The sequence below is a fragment of the Saimiri boliviensis genome, chromosome 4, assembly GCF_048565385.1.
Source record: "Saimiri boliviensis isolate mSaiBol1 chromosome 4, mSaiBol1.pri, whole genome shotgun sequence".
NCBI classification, from domain to species: Eukaryota; Metazoa; Chordata; class Mammalia; order Primates; family Cebidae; genus Saimiri; species Saimiri boliviensis.
In genome coordinates, this window is record NC_133452.1 from 141,595,355 (window position 1) to 141,618,598 (window position 23,244).

The following is a 23,244-nucleotide window of genomic DNA, read 5'->3' on the forward strand; positions in this document are numbered from 1 at the left end:
GTCAAGAGCCTGGCCAACATGGTGAAACCCTGTCTCTACTAAAAATATAAAAACTAGCCAGATGTTGTGGTGGGTGCTTGTAATCCTAGCTACTCTAAGGCTGAGGCAGGAGAATCACTTGAGCCTGGGAGGCGGAGGTTGTAGTAAGCCAAGATCACGGCACTGCACTAACAGCCTGGGTGACAGAGTGTGACTCTGTCTCAAACAAAAAAAACAAAAAATAAATGTCTAAATAAGCCTTGACCCCTTCAGAGCATATATATTAATTTCATATGCCTCTGAATTACTCAGGACGTCTTTGAAATTTTATGGGATTTTTTTTGAAATTGGATTTATTAGCAACCTTAGAAAATCCTTCCCTCCCTCCAGAAGCCAATTTCTGATACCTGCTGACACCAGCACTGCTCAGCATGGTTAATGGTAGTGTTCCCTGTCCCTAAAGCCCCCAGGCCAGCGGAGAAAGCAGGCACAGAAACAGCTCCACTGCTTCGTTATCGCTCTGCTCTATGATATATTTAACAACAGATTTCTCAGAGAATTTTTAAATGGGGGAAAAAATGTTTCTTTTCTATAATAAAATACAATTACCATAAACCTTTATAATCCTATATCCATAATGGATAAAATACAATTACCATAAACCTTTATAATCCTATATCCTTAGTGGATAATGCTATATTCATTTAGCATTTTTTTTAAGTTAAAAGGCATCTCTTATTCCACACATTTCCTCCTATACCAGTTCAACCATGAATCAGAAATATATATTGGCCTGTATAACAAATAATTCATTTGGTGAGAACATAGTGTCAGTGAAGAGCAGAGGTAGGAGTTAGGTAGGATTATATTGTGGGTGGATGGAAAGGTTTAATGGAGGAGTTTTTAAGTTGATTTAGTAGGGGCTGGGTGCCGTGGCTTACGCCTATAATCCCAGCACTTTGGGAGGCTGAGGTGGGCGGATCACTTGAGGTCAGGAGTTCGAGACCAGCCTGGCCAACATGACAAAACCCCATCTCTACTAAAAATACAAAAATTCGCCGGGTATGGTGGCAGGTGCCTGTAATCCCAGCTACTGGCGAAGCGAAGTCAGGAGAATTGCTTAAATCCAGGATGCAGAGGTTGCAGTAAGCCAAGATCACGCTGCCACTGCACTCCATCCTGGGTGACAGAGCGAGAATCTGTCTCAGAAAAGAAAGAGAGAGAGAAAGAGAGAGAGAGAGAGAGAGAGAGAAGGGAGGGAGGAAGGAAGGAAAGGAAGGAAGGAAGGAAGGAAGGAATGAATGAAAAATTGATTTAGTAGGCAATAGTAGGTATTTTCAAACTAGACTTGTAAAATTATAATACTAAGTTATGGTCATGGTACAAAATTCAAATAGTATACTTTCTTATTAATCCTTGCAAAAGATTTTTTATACTATCTTTTTTTGTGTGTTTTTAATTGTATATGTTTACAGTATACAAAGTGATTATATAGCACTTACTATTTTAAAAGGTATTTTATATACAATATCTTAATTATAGTTTATGACAAACATGAAAAATATCCATTTTACAGATGAGAAATCACAGCTGAGAGATGTTAAGCCATCTTTCAAGGTTGCGTAGCTAGTAAATAACAAATCTTAGATTTGCTTTTCTCCTAATATGGTGCTTTTCCACCATAGTACAGCTGCCACTTATGTCTTAATATGTATGATGGTAACATGCCTAGAATAAGATACCAGGTGACCTGGTTAATTGTCTTCCAGCTTCAGAAATGACAGGTTTTTGCACGGTGACACACATAGTAAATGCAGTGTGTGTGCTTAAAGAGCCAGGTTCAGTTAAAGTCAGTCTGCAGGAAAGTTTAATTTAGGAATTCTGTTCCAGGCCCATCTCCTAGCAACAGAGTACATCAGTATAGGAGAAAAACACCCTTAATGTGCAGATATGAATTGTTTTAGTAGACTGTTTTGTGGAAGATCACTTTCTTAGAGCAATATTCTTTGGAAGAACTAGGTTGAGTATAAGTGTTATTAGCAATGCCTGTCCAAAAATGGCTTGTATTTTCTACTTATTACCTTCCTCTGCTGTAAGAGCCTTTTATGTTGGGCATGAGCCTACCTAGAATGTGGTTGGTTTATTCTGGTCCCCACAAAAGGAAGGCAGATTCCTTGAGTACCAAAACCCAACTGTGTTGTGTGCACCAGGCCATCTGACAGCAGGGAAGCAACTCGGTGTAGCAAGCTTCCAGTGAACTGGGTATTTCATTCACTACCTTGCTGGGTACTTTTGTGTTTTTGAGATAGGGTCTCACCCTGTCACCCAGGCTGGGGTGCAGTGGCAGGATCATAGCTCACTGTAGCCTCAAATTCCTAGGTTCAAACCACCCTCCCCCCTCCCAAAGTCCTGGGATTACAGGTATAAGGCACGATGCCTGGCTGCCAGGTACACTTTTAATTAAGCTTGAAGGAACAGACTGGCTCATGCCTATAATCCAAGCGCTTTGGAAGGCCGAGGTGGGCAGATCACCTGAGGTCAGGAGTTGGAGACCAGCCTGGCCAACATGGTGAAACCGCGTCTCTACTAGAAGCACAAAAATTAGCCAGACGTGGTGGTGGGCACCTGTAATCCCAGCTACTCAAGAGGCTGAGGCAGGAGAATCACTTGAACCTGGGAGGCAGAGGTCGCAGTGAGCCGAGATCACACCACCGCACTGCAGCCTGGGCAACAGGAGTGAACTGTCTCAAAAACAAAACAAAACAAACAAAACACTTAAAGGCGCAGACTTTCCCTTCCCAGATTTTTACCAGGATGTACAGATTATGTGTAAAGCCAACACCACACTGCCTTTCATGCCTCGGAAGGAGGCGAACAAAGGGTGGAGCTGCTCACCAGGTCTGCTTCCAGCTTATGTTAATTTGCCTCTTTCTGTCTTCTCTGTAGTAGAAGAAAAATAAGAATCTCTTGGAAGCAAAGAGGCTTCTGAGATCATTCAAGCTCAGTGGTTTTAAAGTGTGTTTTTAGTCAGTTGAAGCTTTTCTTCTAACAAACTCTTTTTTTTTTTTTTTTTTTTGAGACGGAGTTTCATTCTTGTTACCCAGGCTAGAGTGCAATGGCGCGATATCGGCTCACCGCAACCTCCACCTCCTGGGTTCAGGCAATTCTCCTGCCTCAGCCTCCTGAGTAGCTGGGATTACAGGCACGCACCACCATGCCCAGCTAATTTTTTGTATTTTTAGTAGAGACGGGGTTTCAACATGTTGACAGGATGGTCGCGATCTCTTGACAGTGTGATCCACCCGCCTCGGCCTCCCAAAGTGCTGGGATTACAAGCTTGAGCCGCCGCGCCCAGCCCTCTAACAAACTCTTATGCAGAAGTCTAAGAAAACACAAAATGAGAGCTGCTCAGACGACAACTGTGATGGGGTGCTGGCTTTGCCTTTCTGCCTCCCGTGTCCAAATTTCCTCATAGAAGGATGGCAGTCTTAATGGATTCAGACCTACTCACATGACTTCATTTCAAAGTAATTACCTCTTTAAACACTCTGTCCAAAGGAGGTCCCACTCTGAGATGCTGGGGGTCAGGAGCTAAGCATATCAATATGAGGGGTACAATTCAGCGCATCGCAGTGCTTCTGAGGAGGTACTCAGATACCAGGAAACAGAGGCCCGGTTCTGGGTTTCATCAGACTCAGCTGCAAATGATGAGCCCCTCACCTCTCGCCTGCAGTCCCTTTTCACCCCTCCCTCAGCCCCTGCCCTTGCCTGTCTGGGTGTGTGCTCATGCCTTAGGCCAGGACTCAGGCGGCTCCTGAGTGAGGCTTTCTCACCTCCCTGTGCCTCCAGTTGCTCGCTCACCTATCTGAGGCCATGTGGCTCCTCATACATACCTTTATTTATTTATTTATTTAGAGACAGGTCTTGCACTGTCATCCAGGCTAGAGTGCAGTGATGTGATCATGGCTCATTGTAGCCTTGAACTCCTGGATTCAAGTGATCCTCCCACCTCAGCCTCCCAGGTAACTCAGATATAGGCATGTACCACCATGCCCAGCTAATTGTGTGTGTGTGTGTTTTGTAGACATAGGGCCTTGCCATATTGTCCAGGCTGGTCTCGAACTCCTGGGATCAAGTGATCCTCCTGCCTTGGCCTCCCAAAGTGCTGGGATTACAAGTGTGAGCCACTGCACCCAGCCTCCTTATTCATACCTCTAACAGCTGCTAACGTGAATGGAATTCTTCCCCAGTTGAACACTCCAATGCCTATCTATCCCTGGACATGGCCTAGAGCATCTGAACATGCTCAATGCATGTTGAGAGAGAGAGAGAGAGAGAGAGAGAGAGAGAGAGGTGCACAGATGGCCATGTCTCTGTGGATGGGCTGGGGTCACCTTTGCAGGACCAGCTGCATGTTCTAAGCCCAGGCCAGAGGGCCAGACCAGCTGGGAAAGTCCGTGTGGCACAGAGTTGGCACCTTAGGTTCGTGTCAACTAAAGGGGAGAGCAGTAGGGTGAAGAGCACTAGCAGGGGACTCAGACAAACCTGAGTTTGAGTGCTGGTTTGGTCACCATGTGCTGCATGTAATATTTCTGTACCACTGTTTCCTCTTGTGTGAAATGGGCATGACAATACCTATCATCTCAAAATATTTTTTGAGGAATGAATGAGGAGGTATTTGTACATTTGGACTTAAATTTAAGACTCAATACACCCAGCCTGGCAACATGCTGAAACCTCATCTCTACAAAAAGCAAGAAATTAGCCAGGTAGCCAGGTGCGGTGGCTCATGCTTATCATCCCAGCACTTTGGGAGGCCGAAGCAGGCGGATCATGAGGCCGGGAGTTTGAGACCATCCTGACCAACACAGTGAAACCCCGTCTCTACTAAAAATATAAAAATTACCTGGGCGTGATGGTGGGCACCTATAATCCCAGCTACTTGGGAGACTGAGGCAAGAGAATTGCTTGAACCCAAGACGCAGAGATGGCAGTGAGCTGAGATCGTCCCACTGCACTCCAGCATGGGCGACAGAGCTAGACTCCATCTCAAAAAAGAAAACAAAACAAAACAAAAATTACCCAGGGATGGTGGTACACATCTATAGCCCCAGCTACTCAGGAGGCTGAGGTAGGAGAATCACCTGAGCCCAGGAGGTTGAGGCTGCAGTGAGCTGCGATCATGCCACTGCACTCCAGCCTGGGCATAGGAATGAGACCCTGTCTCAAAAAAAAAAACAACAAACAAAAAAACCTCAACAGACCGTAGCTGCCATTTCTGAGGATGGAATGCTGGTGTGGATACAGGTAGACAGAGCCCCCAGAGAACATTAGGGCATAGCTTGAAATTAGGTCAGGCATTGCTCTCTGTCCTAACTTTCAGCACCATTATTGTCACTGTTATTTTTAAAAATTTTTAAGAGAGGGTCTCTCTCCTCTCTTGCCCAGGCTGGAGTGCAGTAGCCCAGTCATAGCTCCCGGCAGCCTCGACCTCCTTGCCTCAAAGGATCCTCCTGCCTCAGCCTCCCGAATAGCTAAGACAGCACTATTATTAGTGTAGGTATAGGGGCATAGTAGTGTTCTCCAAAGAAATAGAACCAACAAGATGTATATGTGTGTATGTATATATAGGTAGAAAGAGGTGCATTAGATGGAATTGGTTCATGGAGTTGTGGAAGCTGACAAGTCCCAAGGTCTGGAGGGTGAGTTGGTCAGCTGGAGACCCAAGAGAGCCAAAGATGTGGTTCCAGTCTAAGTCTGAAGGCCTGACAGCCAGGGGAGGCAATGGTGTGGCTCTAGTTTGGAGGCCAGGAGACTTGAGGCCCAGGAAGAGCCAATGTTTCAGCATGAGTCCAAAGGTAGGAAAAAGCCAACATCCCAGATTGAGGGCCAGCAGGCAGGAGGAATTCCCTGTTCTCAGCCTTCTTATTCTACTCAGGCTTTAAGCAGATTGGATGAGACCCACCACACTGGGAAGGGCCTCTGCTTTACCCAGTCAGTGGATTCAAATGCTAACGCATCCAGAAATGCCCTCGTGAACACACTCAGAAATAATGTTGGACCAAATATCTAGGTACCCTGTAGCCCAGTCAAGTTGACACAAGGTACACCGTCACAGGATGAAGGGCTGATGGGTGCCATCTCTGTAGAAGTCTGGGCTTTGTGTTGGGTTCACCAGAGGGTGTGTGACAGGCTGGCAGCAAGGGGTCAGGCCTGGGATGTCTGTGTAGTGGGCCAGCTGCTGTCCTCTGTCTGGACCACGGAAGGGAGGAAGGGCCTCTTTCAGACCCAGACAGCTTCCTTGGCTGTCTAGGTCTGGCCACCAGTAGTAAGATGGCCCCAGTCCTGCCAGGCAGGCCAGTGTGGGCCTCACCACTAGCTGGAGTGAAATGAATTGGCTTAGGTGGAAAAGATTCACACCAGTGACAGTGGTTCATTTTCAGCTCCATAGGAAAGTGAAGCCAGGTTCTGATGGGGAGGCAGACGCTACAGGCAGGCAGGCAGGGCTGCCGCCTCCGCTCTGGACTGCGTCCCACCTGGAGGCAGTGGTTTGCCCTCTCCTCTGCTGCTGCCCCAGGTGACAGTTCCCCATCACTGGCATCCCAGCCCTCCTCTTCCCAGGTGCTGCTTTCAGCTCCTCCCAGCTGCTGCTCAGGTGAAAGGGAAAACTGTCAGTTCCAGACACTGCTTGTGGGCTCATAGCAGGATTTACTGTACACAGATTTAGCCAGTGCTTACCAAGTTGAGGCCTTTGTACTAATATTTCCAACACAGTGGGGTCTGAACCTTTCCAGACAAATCTTACATGCAACGTTTAATTAAAACCTGTCTTAAGAGAAGCCTCCAGTTGGAGGCGTTGGGTTAGCCAACAAATGCAGACTCACTGTGCTCCCGAGTCAGTCATTAATATGTGGTACAGATTAACACCTTCAGGAATTCTGCACATTGTGAAGTGCAATACAAATATACGAATAAAATAACCGCAGACATTTATTAAGCTTACCACGTGCCCACAGACCCGTGCTGCATATGTTGAATCTATCTCGCTGCATCCTCAGAATGATTGATTCTATGAGGTGGATTCCATTACTGTCCCCATTCTCCAGATGAGGAATTGTGACTCAGGGAGATGGATGTAGCCGGTCAGTATGGACTGTGCTGGTTGGACAAGACATGTCCTGGCCCCATAATGGCTTTTTCATCCCATGATGGCACCTCAGTTGAATCCAGCTGTCACAGGAAGAAAGCTTTCCTGCAGTCCAGGGCCCAACTAGGTCCCCACAGTCCCAGCAGGTTTGGAAAGACTGTCCTCCACACGCCACTTAAAAGCACCAGCCCAGCAGCCTGAGGGCCCACCAGCACCCCACTTCAAGCCACCACACTGCCCGGAAAGCAGCCTCCAGGACAGTTTTGCATCGATTGCTTGTGCCTAATGCTTGAGACATGGTTGCATTCGAGAAAAGGAGCCTTTTAGTGACATGCTGCCCCCACCATCCCCAAATGCCTGGTTGGCCCTAACCAGAGGAGAGCCTGTCCAGCCAGGGCAGCACCCAGCTTTGTCAGCAGCAAGAAGCTTGTGGTTTGCCCACCGTTTCCTTTTTGTTTGTTTTGAGACAGAGCCTTGCTTTATCGCCCAGGCTGGAGTGCAGTGGCAGGATCTCAGCTCACTGCAACCTCTGCCTACCGGATTCAAGTGATTCTCCCACCTCATCCTCCTCAGTAGCTGGAATTACCGGCACGCACCACCATGCCCGGCTAATTTCTGTATTTTTAGTAGAGAGGGAGTTTCACTGTGTTGACCAGGCTGGTCTCAACCCTCCTGGCCTCAAGTGATCTGCCTGCCTCCACCTCCCTAAGTGTTAGGATTATAGGTATGAGCCACTGCACCTGGCCTGGTACCTTCTTCTTAGATGGGGCATTCTAGAAGAAGCAGAATGAAAAAGGAAAAGATTTAGTTTCTGAATAAAAAGGGGCCATTGGCAACCAGGTTTAGATGGCGTCATCAGGAATGCCTGGAAAAGTGACGTACCATGTTGTGCCCAGTTTCACACTGGAAGAGATCCTGCACAAAGAACCCGCAGCCTACTTCGGGTTCCAGTTAAAACAAAAGTACATCCGAGCACTCTACAGATTACAGACTTACTGACAACTTTGTGGATTCATAGATGAAGGTTTGTCACATTGGTCCAAGGTGAAGACATACCACAACACATTACTTGTGGCCTTGTTACTCTCTGTTAACTCCCTGAGTTACAGGTGAAAGTTCAGTTCAGCCAAAGATGAAAAGGGTTCCAGTGAGGCAGGAAAGGTAGCATTGTGAGGCTGGCATTTCATCTACGCTGTCTTGACCTAGAAGAGCTGTATCAACAGAGGTAAAGTGACCGATAAATTTACCCTGGGACGAGACGGCTTCTAGTTTTCGAAAGATCTGGAATCATGGCTCTTTCTAAATCATGCCAGGTGCTATAAGGAACCTGCGCTGGCAGAGGAACTTGTGTTCATCCTCTGAGGCCTCCTCATTTCCAACTGAGCCATGTGCTTAGCAGTGGGGGGTTTCCACTCATTTTTCTGGAGAATGTTATTGTTCAGAAACCACTCTCCACAGAGCATGGGATTAGATCCTTTTGTTACTTGGGTGGGAATCTGGGTCAGCTACAGAGCTCCTGTCTTGCCTTGACAGCTAATACTCATGCCTGTCTATTGTGGTCCTGTTCCCAAAGAGGAACGCACAATAGATTTTTCAGTGCAGTGAAACCTGTGTCACACTTGGAGGAGGAAGAGGTGCTAAGGAGCTTGAAATGACCCTCTAAAGATACCAAGAACAGTTGTCTTCAGAGTCTCTTCTGTCTATCCATCTGTCCATTTATCCATCCAGCATTCAGAGCAGGTTTCCCATATTTTAATGAAGGGAAGCTAATTTTTATTTCCCTGAGATCTAAAGATTACTTTAGGAAGAGTGCAGACAGTGCCGAAAGGTTAAAAAGAAAGGATTTACAGCGAGGGCCTCCTTCCTTATGGGAAACCAGCAAATCATAGCCAGATGGGCTATCTACAGAGGAGGGCCTCACGTGTGGCAGGCTGAGGATTCCCTGCCTCCCTCCAGGTTTGTGCAGATTAAGGGATGCAGTTTAGCCTAGACGTAACCTGTGACCTCTCAGCATCCTTGGCAATTGGTTCGTTTCTGTTTTCTGAAAACAAAGGCCTTGAGTGTCCCTGCAAGTCCTATTGTGTAGGCAACTGGGATCCTATCTTTGGGGTGGGTGCAACTCATCCTTCTTTTCTGGATAGTGTTAAAATTGAATTTAGAATGTTCTGGTTGTTAGTTATAGCCTTAATTTTCCAAGGCCCTCGGAAAGGTCCCAACAATATATCTTCCTTTCAAGTTGATTCTCTTGGTACCCCATTCCCAACCCCAGTGTGGTAGCTGAGTTGAAAGAGTCCCAATATCTTCCGAGGACAGCTCCCTGCCCCCACAGAACCTCGCGCCTACTAAGGTTCTGAGCTGTCAGCCCCCCAGTAATGAAAATCAAAAATTCAGGCAACGTGGTATACGCATTCTGCCCCAATATTGTCCTTTTAATGTCTAGTTGTCATTGTAGACAAGGCGGCTTGAACTTAAGCTTTCATCCTAGAAACTTTAACACTTTCAGTGTTTGTATATTTTTGTAGCTAATAAGTAAAATATAGAACAAAGAGAAGGCTGCCGTTATTCAAGAAGCTGTAAACCTGTCCCATTTGATCACAATGCTATTGAAAGGAAGAAGCCTTACGAGGACAGTTCGTTTGCCACAACACTGAGCCGTGACAGCTGCGGCAACGGCTCCTGGAGCACAGAGCGGCTGGTGTGGGCTCACCATCCTCACAGCCATGTGTCTGGCGGCTTGTATTCAGATGTATTAGTTCAGTAATCCAAAAATGGAAGGGTGATTTGGAACCTGGAGCAGCAGGCTGGGGGCGGCTGTGAATTCTACTTTGCACTTGCCCACTACATGGACACCCACTCACCGGCCCCAGCGCCGTGCATTCTGGACACTTATTTTTATCATCTTACCAACCTTCTTTCTTAAAATCAACTTCATTAAAATGGATCTTTCTAGAGTAACCACCAAATCACCTCCCCCATTCTCAGGCTGTTTTCCAGTCAAACCATTTGTTACTTGATTCAATTCCAACTATAATGTGTGTCTGTTACTGTTAAGTCATTGCCTTATAGTCAACCTCCAGGGTAGTCATAAACTCCAAGAGCTTCATGTTTGTCTATATTCTTAGGTTGATAGGTTACATTTTCTCCTGGATAGTGGTCATGGGGGGAAATGTGGGAATTTTTCACTTTAGATGTTCATGAATGTTGGGGAGAGTGAGGGGTTTGTTCTTAAATGGTGTCTGTCCTATTGATTCAAAGCCTTTTTCTCCCCCTTTTTTAGGCTGCATTTGATGCCAGAAGGCAAACACAACCTGCATTTGCGTTTTGCAGATGAATTCAACAAATTAGCAGAAGACTTCCTACAATAAGAATGCACACTTGAGTCTTGGTGGTTCCTCAGTGTGGGGTGTGATCGTGTTGCTCCCCGTTACCATGATGCCTTTGAAACTCTCCACCTGAGCTTTCTACCCCTCCCTTCAGTCTTATCCTGACCAAATGAGAATAATGACATGTTGAAAACAGCCTCTGGCTTCGGGCGGTGGCTCACGGCTACCATCTCAGCACTCTGGGAGGCTGGGGTGGGAGGAGCATTGCTTGAGTCCAGGAGTTCAAGACCAGCTTGTACCACATAGGGAGACGCTGGCTCTACAAAAAAAAATTTTTTTTTTTAATTAGCCAGGCAAAGTGGGACACACCTGTGGTCCCAGCTGCTCAGGAAGCTGAGGTGGAAGGATCACTTGAACCCACTTCAAAGCTACAATGAGCTGTGATTGCATCACTGCACTACAGCCTGGGCAACAGAGTAAAAAAAAAAAAAAAAAAAAAAAAAAAGGAATAAAGCCTCTGACTTCAATAGCTATGAAAATTAAGTCTGGTTTTCTAACATGAAGTTGTGACAAGTTATACCATTGTCTTAAAAGGTAGATTCCTGACATAATTTACTTTCAAATAAATTTTAGGTGGAACATTTGTAGTGTTAATGTTGGAGATTTTAAGAAATCTTGAATTTATACTGTACCTTTAATCTGAGACATTCAAGCCTCACTCGTGTTTTTGTGTTTCTCTACCACAGTCAAAGAAAAGTAGGGAAAATCCATGCCTGAGTTCTTCAATTGTAAGATCACAGGATGTCCGAGAACAGCAGCCAGTAGGGCAGGTTTGCCCTGTCCTCACATCCCTCTTTACTCCTGGTTCACTTTTGAGAGATTAATACTTTGGACCAGTAAAGGTGAACAAAATGTATATTTTCATTGCTCTGTACTAAAAGGGCAGGAATGTTATTAATTAAAACAGTAAACCAGAAATCCTACATTGCTATTAAAATTAAACATTAAGTACCACAATAAAAACAGTAACAAGTTAAACCTTGAAACATTATGCTTAAGCATTTAGAGAAAGAATGAAAATTATGTGAAGTGAGAACAGAGACCATTAGGTTTTATACACATGCTTTTTTATTAGTATAGATACCTTCACAGACAATTCTGTAATTTTTAGAGGAATTCCACATTATTACATCAACTGTGTGAATTTCTAACAGAGGCAAAACTGAGCACCATAGTTTACAAGTAGAAAGACCATGCTTGAGGACAACAGATGTTCACTAAGGATGCACGATTGATTTGAGAAGTTTTTAAGCCTCGTCCTCGCCCTCCTCCTCCTCGAACTCCCCTTGTTCGTCGGCCGTGGCGTCCTGGTACTGCTGGTACTCAGACACCAGGTCGTTCATGTTGCTCTCGGCCTCGGTGAACTCCATCTCGTCCATGCCCTCGCCCGTGTACCAGTGCAGGAAGGCCTTGCGCCGGAACATGGCGGTGAACTGCTCCGAGATGCGCTTGAACAGCTCCTGGATGGCGGTGCTGTTGCCGATGAAGGTGGCCGACATCTTCAGGCCGCGGGGCGGGATGTCGCACACGGCCGTCTTCACGTTGTTGGGGATCCACTCCACGAAGTAGCTGCTGTTCTTGTTCTGCACATTGAGCATCTGCTCGTCCACCTCCTTCATGGACATGCGGCCCCGGAAGATGGCAGCCACCGTCAGGTAGCGGCCGTGGCGCGGGTCGCAGGCGGCCATCATGTTCTTGGAGTCGAACATCTGCTGGGTGAGCTCGGGCACCGTGAGCGCGCGGTACTGCTGGCTGCCCCGGCTGGTCAGGGGCGCGAAGCCCGGCATGAAGAAGTGCAGGCGTGGGAAGGGCACCATGTTCACCGCCAGCTTGCGCAGGTCTGCGTTCAGCTGGCCGGGGAAGCGCAGGCAGGTGGTGACCCCGCTCATGGTGGCCGACACCAGGTGGTTGAGGTCCCCGTAGGTGGGGGTGGTCAGCTTCAGGGTGCGGAAGCAGATGTCGTACAGGGCCTCATTATCAATGGAGTAGGTTTCATCTGTGTTTTCCACCAGCTGGTGGACGGAGAGGGTGGCGTTATAGGGCTCCACCACCGTGTCTGACACCTTGGGTGAGGGCATGACGCTGAAGGTGTTCATGATGCGGTCTGGGTACTCCTCCCGGATCTTGCTGATGAGCAGGGTGCCCATCCCGGACCCCGTACCGCCCCCCAGAGAGTGGGTCAGCTGAAAGCCCTGGAGACAGTCACAGCTCTCTGACTCCTTCCTCACCACGTCCAGGACCGAGTCGACCAGCTCGGCTCCCTCTGTGTAGTGGCCCTTGGCCCAGTTATTCCCAGCTCCGCTCTGGCCTGCCAGAGGGAAAGTGACCATTAGACACTAAGATATAAGGAATTTCAAAATCTGTCATTTTGACTATGAAGAAGGTAGGACTGGTCTTACACTGGCAGATTGTTCTCTTTTGAAAACTCTTCTATTACCTGAAGAAATATTCTTCTATGTCTGTGACCCTCAAAAACATGAGATCATAATAAAGAAGCAAGTTTAGCTCATCTGAGGCTATTGATTGAGGAAGAGGATAAGGTTAGAAAACTTAGTCGGTTCAGAAATACATTTTTTTTTTTTTTTTTTTTTTTTTTGAGATGGAGCCTCACCCTGTTGCCCAGGCTGACGTGCAATGGCGCAATGTCAAATGACCTCCACCTCCTGGGTTCAAGCAGTTCTCCTGCCTCAGTCTCCTGAGTAGCTGAGATTACAGGTGCATACCATCACACCTGGCTAATTTTTTGTATCTCTAGTAGAGACAGGGTTTCACCATGTTGGCCAGGCTGGTCTTGAACTCCTGACCTGATCTGCCTGCCTTGGCCTCCCACCAAAGTGGTGAGATTACAAGTGTGAACCACCTTGCCCGGCCACAGTTCTGAAACACATACATTTGAAACAGGCATTCTCTTTATATTCAAGGACAATTAAACAGGCAAGGCGAAGGCAGTGTGACCAGGAGAGAAGGTGGCCTCAGCATCTGTCTAAGCTCCGGTCATAACCTGTGCTTGGGGCCCCTGGCTCTTTGAAGTCCTTTGAAGTTGCCTATAGCCTATGAAACCTGGCTTGAAGCTTTTCCTTGCTCTTTCTTCTTCCAGTCTGAGGCTGCTCTGTAATGGGAGGGCTGCAGCAGCCCTCTGCAGGCTGGTGTTGATCTCGGAGCCATGACCGCCCGTGGACTGGGTGGAACTAGGCCAGGACTCAGGGCTGCCCGTGGGCACAGTGTCACCTTGGCACTGAACACTAAGAACTGTGCTTTGCAGGGCTGTGAGGAAGAAGGTGTGGCATTTGGCCAGTTCCCAGTGATCGTGACTACATACCGAACACGAAGTTGTCTGGCCTGAAGATCTGGCCGAAGGGTCCAGACCTGACGGAGTCCATGGTGCCAGGCTCCAGATCCACCAGGATGGCCCGAGGTACGTATTTGTTACCTGCGGGGAACAGGAACTGACTCAGACCTGTACTTGGGGAGGGACTCACAGCAGAGTTCATTAGAGACAACTCCAGCATCTCAGACAAAAGGAGAACAGGAGGTTCTCTGCTTTTAAGAAAAAGGAGGTCTTGAGTGTGCTTAGCCGTGGCAAACAGGCAGGAGTCTCAGGGCACCATGAAGTGTGTTTTTCCAGCAGCTGGCATTTGAAATGAATATGCAAGAAGCATGCCTTTGTCATGTGCATGTTCCTAGGACGTTTCATCTCCCACAGCATGGGAAGCAAGGATTCCTGTTAGGAAGAAGGAATCTTCTTGCTAACACATCCCGCTACTCACCAGCAGCCTCATTGTAGTACACGTTGATTCTCTCCAGCTGCAAATCACTGTCTCCATGGTAACTGCCTGTGGGGTCGATCCCATGCTCATCGCTGATGACCTCCCAAAACTGGAATGAAAAAAAAAACACACCATAGCCCAGCATCCTGAATGTCACTAAGGATGGCCTTGTCCTCCTCCCATGTCCTTGGAACAGGGGCTTTTGTGATCAGTTAGTAAGTGCTAGACAGAGAGCAAAGAGCTGCACCTTCTATTTCCTGCAGCAGCCGCTGCTGAGGGGCTTGAAAATCCGCAGAGCATCGGCCATATTAGGGCGATAGACTGAAAGGCTGGGAGGGGCCCTGGAGGAGGAGGGGGCACAGCAGATGTCCTTCTAGAGAGAGGGTCAGGAGGGTAGAGAGGTGGGAAAGGGGTACAGGGAGGCTCTGTCACCCCAGGCAGGGCTGAATGCCATTGCATCGGGGATGACTGATGGGTCTTGGCAGGACTGAGGACAGGGCGACCCACACTGTGGCTGCCTCCAGGAATCAAGCTCTCTTGGCACAGATCCCAGGCACCCCTGCAAGAGCGCAGGTTTAAGCCACCGATCTGCATGCTGGCACTGACCACAGGAGAGACTGGGCGGGGAAGGGCAGCAGGAGCCTGGGAGGGCGCCTGGGCGGCAGTGGAAGGAGCTGGCCATGGTGAGGGCGCTGGTTCCATTGTGAATTTGCGAAAGGGAGGGGGCGGGGAGGCAGGGTGGGCAACATGGCGGTTCTCAAAGAGACCACGTCCTTGTACAGGCACCCGCCCCCACCCATGCAGCAGGCCGGCTGCTGCCTCCCACACAGCGGTCGGTTATTGCAGCCCCCACCCAGCACAGTCACCTGCCACCTCAGGGACTGGCAGCAAGACTATCGCGTTAAGTCTTCATGTCTAGACAGTGCCGGAGCAAGGGAATTTATCTAACACCCTCGCCTGTGTGACCCAAAGGGAAGCTTCTGTTACACCTGTCAGTCCAGTGACACTGCATGTTTTCATTCAAACCGCTGAGAAAAATGTACAAATTAAATTTCTCATGAAGCTAGCAGAATAAATATGACCATAACCTCGCCCCAAGTTTCTGAGACTAATACACCCAGAGGAATGCCAACTGCGTCCCGCAGAAGGGCTGTGTCCCAGGGAAATCCAAACGGCGCCGACTAAAGACACACAGCTGCGGGGCCGCGGGCATCCTGGCGGGTCGTGCAGCCTCCCCCGCCTTGCCCGCCCGCCTCTCCGCAGAATGTACTGTACCACACCGCCAGCCCCGGGCCGCCGAGGCTTCCCACCCTCGCCCCCGCCCCCGCCCCAGCCCGCACCAGCCCGCACCCTCCGTCCCCAGCCCGGGCCCTTCCCGGCGGCGCGCCCACCTTGGCGCCGATCTGGTTGCCGCACTGGCCCGCCTGGATGTGCACGATCTCGCGCATGGTGCCGGCTGCGGAGCGGGTGGCGCTGGCCCTCGGAGCGGTGCGCGGCGTGGACCGGCGGGCTCGGCTGCGCAGAGACCTGCCGCCGCCCCCCAGCTCCACCTTTTATAACCGGGGACCCGCCCTACCAGGTGACGTCATGATAGGCGGGGCTGCGCCCGCGCGAGCGGCGCGGCTGGGACTGCGGCACCGCGAGGGGGAGCCAGGGCGCGGTGCGAGATGCGGGGGCGCTCGACCGGTTGCGCCTGCCGCTAGGTCCCGAGTGGGCGCCCGGCCTTGCTGTCTGGCGGCCAGTGTGGTGCCCGGGCCTCAGGCCCAGCCGCAACCCGCTGCCCGATCTGCGGGCGCCGGCCGCCCCCTGGCGCTGGGTTCGCTCACGCCGCAATCCCCACCCCACCTCGCCCACTCTGGACCCTAGAAGAGGGGCTAGCGACGGGAGGGGCTGCCTCGGAACAGGGTCCTAGCCTCCCAGGGCCGGGAAGAGGCGTCCAGTACCATTTGAAGTGGGGAGCTGGGAATTGAAGACCCATCTACAGAGGAGTCTGCAGCGGGTGGCAAAGGTTTCCCGCATCCTAGGCAGAAGCTTGGACTCTGCTCCCGCTCCATCCTAGCTGGGACGCCGGTGCGGGGTGGCGGGGACAGCGTGGAGAGGAGTGGGGAGCTCCGGGGAGCCGACGGGCAGCTGCTTGAAAGGAATGCCAGGATGGCGGGGTGGGCGGCCTTTCGCCCCTACAGGGAAGAAAGATGGCTTTGTGGGGGGGCGAGGCGGGGGCCAGAAAAGTGCTGGATTTGTCACGTGTCCTGGGCTCCTGCGCCCTTGTAAAGGCCTTTTAAATGTGGAAAATTCTGTGTGTGTGTGTGTGTGTGTGTGTGTCAGAGAGGAGAGACGGGAGGAATGTATCTGCCACGTTGATGTGTTAGCCTATGGCCCTGCCCCTTACACCCCTTAGATCACCTGATCCTCACAGAAGCTTTCAGAGCTGGGCTATCCAGTTCCGTAGAACTCAGGCACTCGTGGTTGCTGAGCATTGCAACGTAGGTTGTGTGAACTGAAATATGCTGTTAAGTGTGAGGTATACACTGAATGTTATGGGCTCAGTAAGTTAAAATAATGTGAAATATTTATTTATTTATTTATTTATTTTTGGAGACGGAGTCTCACTCTGTCACCCAGCCTGGAGTGTAGTGGCTTGGTCGGCTCACTTTAACCTCTGCCTCCCGGGTTCAAGAGAGTCTCCCTCCTCAGCCTCCCAAGTACTTGGGACTACAGGCCCATGCCACTGCATGCCACCACATCCGGCTAATTTTTGTATTTTTAGTAGAGACAGGGTTTCACTATGTTGGTCAGGCTGGTCTCGAACTCCTGACCTCATGATCCACCTGCCTTGGCCTCCCAAAGTGCTGGGATTACAGGCATGAGCCACTGCACCTGGCCTTCATTACTGATTCTTAACTATTGATGGCCTATCAAAATAATAGTATTTTGGATACATTGTGTTAAATTACTTGTTTTGAAATTAGAAAATGCATAATTACATACATGGTTTCCATTTGCTGCTGACTTATGCATATTTTTGTTGACCACCACTGGTTGGGGGTAAGCATTATTAATATCCCAATTTCATAGCTCGAAATCGAGGCTGAAAGACCTGACCAGCCACAAAGCTACTAAGGGAAGGAATCTCAAGTCTTTGTACAAGGAGAAAGCCCAGGTGAGTTTTAAAGGCTTGGGTGGGCTGTGGTAAGGACCAGCATTAATTATTCACAAAGACAGCCCTGCACAGTGGGCCAGATAACAAGAGCCTGGGGACTGCCTTTGGTGCCCAGCACATTCCAGCTATATAATCATGATAATTACAGGTGCCCTGGAGCTGGCTTTGTGGGTAGGAAATGAGAAGCCATATATGAAAATACATTGAGTTTATGGAGCAAAAAAGCCTCAGTAAAACCCAAGGTGATGCCGTCATTCTTAATGTGCACCCCACTTGCCACCTCAATAGCTGGTCTGTATTGGAGGTGGAAGCTAAAGCCAGACTTGTGAGTAGCCTCTTAGGCCAAGTCAGGTCTTTTTTTTTTTTTTTTTTGGAGACGGAATCTTGCTGTGTCGCCAGTCTGGAGTGCAGTGGTGGGATCTTGACTCAGTGCAACCTCTGCCTCCCGGGTTCAAGCGATTCTCCTGCCTCAGCCTCCCGAGTAGCTAGAACTACAGGCGCCCACCATCACACCAGACTAATTTTTGTATTATTAGTAGAGACGGGATTTCACCGTTTCAGCCAGGATGGGCTCGATCTCTGAACCTTGTGATTCTCCCGCTGGGATTACAGGCATGGGCCACCTCGCCCGGCCCAAGTCAGGTCTTAAACACCCCAGCTTTGGGAAGCACCCAGCATCCTCCTAGAGCATACGAAGGCAGGTGACTGGTGCCTGTTCTCCGGTTGGGGAAGGATTTTCTAGAATTTCCCCTCCTCTCTCCCCTTTCCCTGCTGCTGGGCAGCCACTGGGACAGCCTGTCCCTCAGATGCTATTCCCAGGTACCCAAGGCTTGGCCTCCACCTTCACCCCACCCCAACTCCACATCTTGGCTCTTCACCACCAGCCAGAGCCTTCCAGAACCTCTTCAGAGAATGGCCCTCCTTGGGGTACTTTCACGTATTACACAGTTCACAAAGATTTTTTTTTTTTTTTTTTTTTTTTTTGAGACGAAGTTTCGCTCTTGTTGCTCAACTCACCACAACCTCTGCCTCCTGAGTTCAAGTGATTCTCATGCCTCAGCCTCCCAAGTAACTGGGATTACAGGCGCCCGCCACCACTCCCGGCTAATTTTGTATTTTTAGTCAAAATGGGGTTTCTCCATGTTGGTCAGGCTGGTCTCAGCTCCCAGCCTCAGGTGATCTGCCCCTCTCTGCCTCCCAAAGTGCTGGAATTACAGGCATGAGCCACTGTGCCCAGCCCTACTTCCGCAAAGATTTTCTGGAGAAAATTGCTTCTTGGCCTTTGTGTTTTAATTCAACGTGAAATCTGAGGCCAAATAAGAGCAGAGGATGAGACCTGAAAGCACAGTACTGGGGACACAGGGACCCCTAGTAAGTGGTGTGTTCCGGCCTATGGAGCATGTGCTGTCTGCTGTTCCTAGCTCAGTCCTCCAGCAAGTCACCACACGGCTCTGAGCCTCTCTCACCGCATCTAAAGAATGGAAATGGGATTTTCTTACATTGGGAAAGTGAGAGGCACTGTCTGAACTGGACGTTAGCGAGCGCACAGCAAATCCATGGCCGTGCTCACAGGCGCAAGCCAGGCACCTGACTCTCTGCTCTGGATGGCTGGCAGTGAATGTTCTGCCCAAATCCGCCTTCTCCTGCCTAGCAGCTCATGCCCAGCCTACTTCTCTGGCGCCCTCGTCCCTTGGCGCCGCTTGTGATGTCTGTTAGTATATAATCAGAGAAACTCATACGCGTAGTTTCAAATAATGCCTGCCCTGCCTAAGATGACTCATCTGAGGCTGAGTTCCTGCTCTCCCCTCCCTCGCCTTGTACAGCACTGATGCAGATAATAACAGGAGGAAATGGAGCCTGCTAATTCTCCCCTTCCCTAGAATAGGCTTTTGAGAGACAGTCTCTCCCCTTTCATCTGTTTTTCAGTGTCTGAAGAGGAGCAGCTCCGGATGGATGGGGAAAGGGAGGGGGAACAATCTCCTCCCGCCTCAAGTCACTTCCTGCCTTAGACATGATGCCACTAGCAGTGTCTGAGCCACCCCCTCCCTGAAGGCATCATGATGGGTGGGGGGTGGGGTGGAGGGCAAGTGTAATGACAAAATTCAGACTAGAGAGTGTGTTCCCCGTAGGAGGCTGAGCCATGTTGTCTTTTACCAAAGGACATAAGCGCTTACCCTTCTGCCTGCCCTTCCTGCCTCCTGCTTCAGACGGCCCAACAAGACAAGTCCTGGCAAGAATGGTCTAGTGAAAAGTACCCTGTGAATACATGATGTTATGATGATATCGTTACTATTTATGGATGCCATCTCTAAAGGTGACAATTATGATCTAGTTGAAATAGATTAAGTTGGTCCAAGTAAGAGAGTCCTGGAATTTTGAAAACACCAGTTTCCTCTGCAGAATGATGAAAACCCAAGGACCATCCCAGCAATACAACTGTCTAAATTTGTAGGGAACAGTCTTGCATCCTGTTTATTTGTGCCCTCAGAGCAGGCCCAGGAAACTAGCCACACCCTCCGCTCCAACTTCTTTCCCATGAAACTCATCCAGTGCAGCCCCTGACTGCTATTTGTTAAACAAAAGCATCTCTTTATGAAGATGGAAGAATTTTGTTCAAAGCATTTAAGGGGATGTAACCTTTTCAAAAGGTTACCTAAAATAAAAGTCTGAACTCTAATTCATCTCTTTTTTTTTTGCATCAGATGACTATAATAATACAGAATAAATATATATAAGTTTTGTTTTTGTTTTTGTTTTTTTAAAAGATGGGATTTCACCATGATGGCCAGGCTGGTCTTGAACTCCTGACCTCGGGTGATCCACCCACCTCGGCCTCCCAAAGTGCTAGGATTACAGGCATGAGCCACCGTGCCCGGCCTTATATAGAAGTTTTAAAGTCACTTTCTGGAATGGGCCATGCCCCAGAATGTGACATTCATATTATAAATGTCAATCTGGGGCCTTTCAAAACTGAAGATGTCATTCTTTTTTATTTGTTTATTTATTTTTTAGAAACGGAGTCTCTCGCACTCAGGCTGGAGTGCAGTGGCATGATCTTGGCTCACTGCAACCTCTGCCTCCCAGGGCTCAAGCGATCCTCCTGCCTCAGCCTCCCGAGTAGCTGGGACTGCAGGCACTCACCACCACACCGGGTTAATTTTTGTATTTTTGGTAGAGACAGGGTTTTGCCATGTTGGTCAGGCTGGTATCAAAGATGTCATCCTTGATATCTAATTCTCATTAAGCTATACCCCCCCAAATTTAAAAATATGCATATAATATACACAGTGATTATAGATACATATATACATATTTTCTGACTAGAAAAATAAAGTACTAAAGAGCACAAGTATATCTTTCCACTGTTCTCAAGATTTTTTTTAATGTTTGATGTATTATATTCCTTTTTGCTTTTCCTATTCATGGGTTGTTGAGGTGTTTTTGTTCCTTTATAACATTTTTTTTTTTTTTTTTTTTTTTTTTTTTTTGCCTTCAACATTAAGAATGAAGAAATAGGGGCCGGGCGCGGTGGCTCAAGCCTGTAATCCCAACACTTTGGGAGGCCGAGGCGGGTGGATCACAAGGTCAAGAGATCGAGACCATCCTGGTCAATATGGTGAAACTCCATCTCTACTAAAAATACAAAAAATTAGCTGGGCATGGTGGCGCGTGCCTGTAATCCCAGCTACTCAGGAGGCTGAGGCAGGAGAATTGCCTGAACCCAGGAGGCGGAGGTTCCGGTTAGTCGAGATCGCGCCATTGCACGCCAGCCTGGGAAACAAGAGTGGAACTCCGTCTCAAAAAAAAAAAAAAAAAAAAAGAATGAAGCAATACTGTATCTTCTTATGCCATTAGACATAATCTCAGAAACTCTCAAAAATGTGTCACCTACTCCCAACCATCATTCTCCTCATAATCTGAGGTGTCCAGACCATACTGTATCTGAGCAATCTCGCCTCTGCTTCCAATGACCAAGGCGTTTAGTGGCCTGGAAGGAACGCCCTCCTGCCGCGTTCCCTGACACGGTTGAGGCGCACAGGGCCTAGAGGCCATGGACTGAGTTTGGATCCTCACTCTGTCACTTCTTAGGTGCGTGACCTCGGCAAGTTATTTAACCTCTCTGCCTCAGTTGCCTTATCTGTAAAGTGATAGTAAGAATAGTACCCGCTTCCTGGGGTTGTGATAAAGACTGAATGAATTAATACGTGAAAGCACTTACAATACCACCTGCTCCTTAGTGTTACATAAATATTAGCTATTATAACTGGTTAATCCCTTCCTCCCCTCTCCCTCCCTCTCTCTCTCCCTGGAGCTCTTCTCCATGAATCAGGACTCAACTCCAGAGCCACTTTCTCGGCGAGGCTCCCACAGGGCGACACTGCGGGCTCCTCTGGCCGCGCGCTCTTCTGTACACTCCTCCGCACCGCACTCCTCGCCCCTAATCCCGAGGCAGGCGCTGCAGAGTGAGCGAGCGCGGGATCGCTAAGCGCGAGCCGAGGCGCCGTCGGAACGCTCATGCTCCCACCCAGACCCCGAGCTTCTGCAGGTCCTGGGCCGCTCGGCACTTTGCAGGGGAGGGGGCGCTGGGCGGCGCCGGGAGGCGCGAGGCACCGGGAGAGCCGGCTCCGTGGCTTCCTACGGCCTCGCCGCTGGCCACCTAGTTCTGCACCCAGGCCCCTTCACCCTTCGCCGGGTCTGGGCTGCCAGGGACTCGGGGTGGGGCCGCCGCTGCCTCCCTCTTCCTTCAGGAGCGCCAGGGCGCGCGATCCGCTCCGTTTCACGCTCAAGGCAAACGGCGGTTCGGGAAAGGCTGAGCCTCGCTCCAGTCTATCCCGAGACAGTGCGACCGGGAGGCGCGGGGCGGGGCCTGCTGCGGGTGGGAGGGGCGCTGGGGACCCGCATCCGCCGCGCAGAGGGAGGGCGGGGCTGCGCCCCCTGGCGGCCCTGACCGTCCGGGCCTGAGACCCGGGTTCCGCCCCGAGCCCGCCACCGCCCTTCCCTGCCCTCCCGGGTCGGCGCGGCCTGAGCCTACGTCTCAAGAATGGTCTTTGCAGCGGGAACTACAACCAACCCCACAAACTCATGAAATACTAGGTGGGAAATGCGCTCAAAATAGGATGTGCCTTTTATTTTTTTGTAGCTATAAGTGAATATTGAGGTACTTTTTTTTTTCCTTTAAGATAAGAGTCTTGCTCTGTCGCCCAGGCTGGAGTGCGGTGGCGCGATTTGGGCTCACTCAGCCTCCTCCTTCCGAGTTCAAGCGATTCTCCTTCCTCAGCCTCCCTGGTACGTAGGACTACAGGCACATGCCACCACACCTGGCTAATTTTTGTATTTAGCCATGTTTCACCATGTTGGCCAGGCTCGTCTCGAACTCCTGACCTCAGGTGATCCTCCTGCCTTGGCCTCCGAAAGTGCTAAGATTATAGGTGTGAACCACCGCACCCGGCCGAGGTACTTTTTTTTTTCTTTTTAAGACAGAATCTCGCTCTGTCGCCCAGGCTGGAGTGCAGTGGTGCGATCTCTGCAACCTCCACCCCCACACCCCCAGGGTTCAAGCGATTCTCTTGCCTCAGCCTCCTGAGCAGCTGGAATTACAGGTGCCTCCCACCAGGCTGAGCTAATTTTTTTTTTTTTTTGTATTTTTAGTAGAGACGGGGTTTCACCACCTTGGCCAGGCTGGTGTCAAACTCCTGACCTCATGATCTACCCAACTGCACCTCCCGAAGTGCTGAGATTACAGGTGTCAGCCACTGCACCCCACTGAGGCACATTTTTAAAAAGTGTTTATTGGTCTTAGGGCATTAA

The 23,244-nt window shown here is 49.5% G+C and overlaps 2 protein-coding genes across 6 annotated transcripts in view; one reads left to right on the forward strand and one right to left on the reverse strand.

Moving 5' to 3' along the window:
- Positions 1–11,093, forward strand: part of BPHL (biphenyl hydrolase like) — a 35,827-nt gene extending 24,734 nt beyond the window's left edge. For all 5 annotated transcript variants that reach the window (XM_010338090.3, XM_003927391.4, XM_010338091.3 and 2 more), the window contains one exon: positions 10,404–11,093. In XM_010338090.3, coding sequence (XP_010336392.3) covers positions 10,404–10,491 — 88 coding nt within the window. In that variant the 3' untranslated portion in view covers positions 10,492–11,093. The remainder of the gene's footprint in view (positions 1–10,403) is intronic.
- Positions 11,094–11,559: 466 nt separating this feature from the next.
- On the reverse strand, positions 11,560–15,816 carry TUBB2A (tubulin beta 2A class IIa). Its single transcript, XM_039462675.2, has 4 exons — positions 15,668–15,816; positions 14,277–14,385; positions 13,829–13,939; positions 11,560–12,817 (listed from the first exon to the last, which is right to left on the reverse strand). The coding sequence occupies exons 1-4, from the start codon at positions 15,722–15,724 to the stop codon at positions 11,757–11,759; spliced, it is 1,338 nt and encodes a 445-aa protein (XP_039318609.1). The 5' UTR covers positions 15,725–15,816; the 3' UTR covers positions 11,560–11,756.
- Between the last annotated feature and the right edge of the window lie 7,428 nt (positions 15,817–23,244).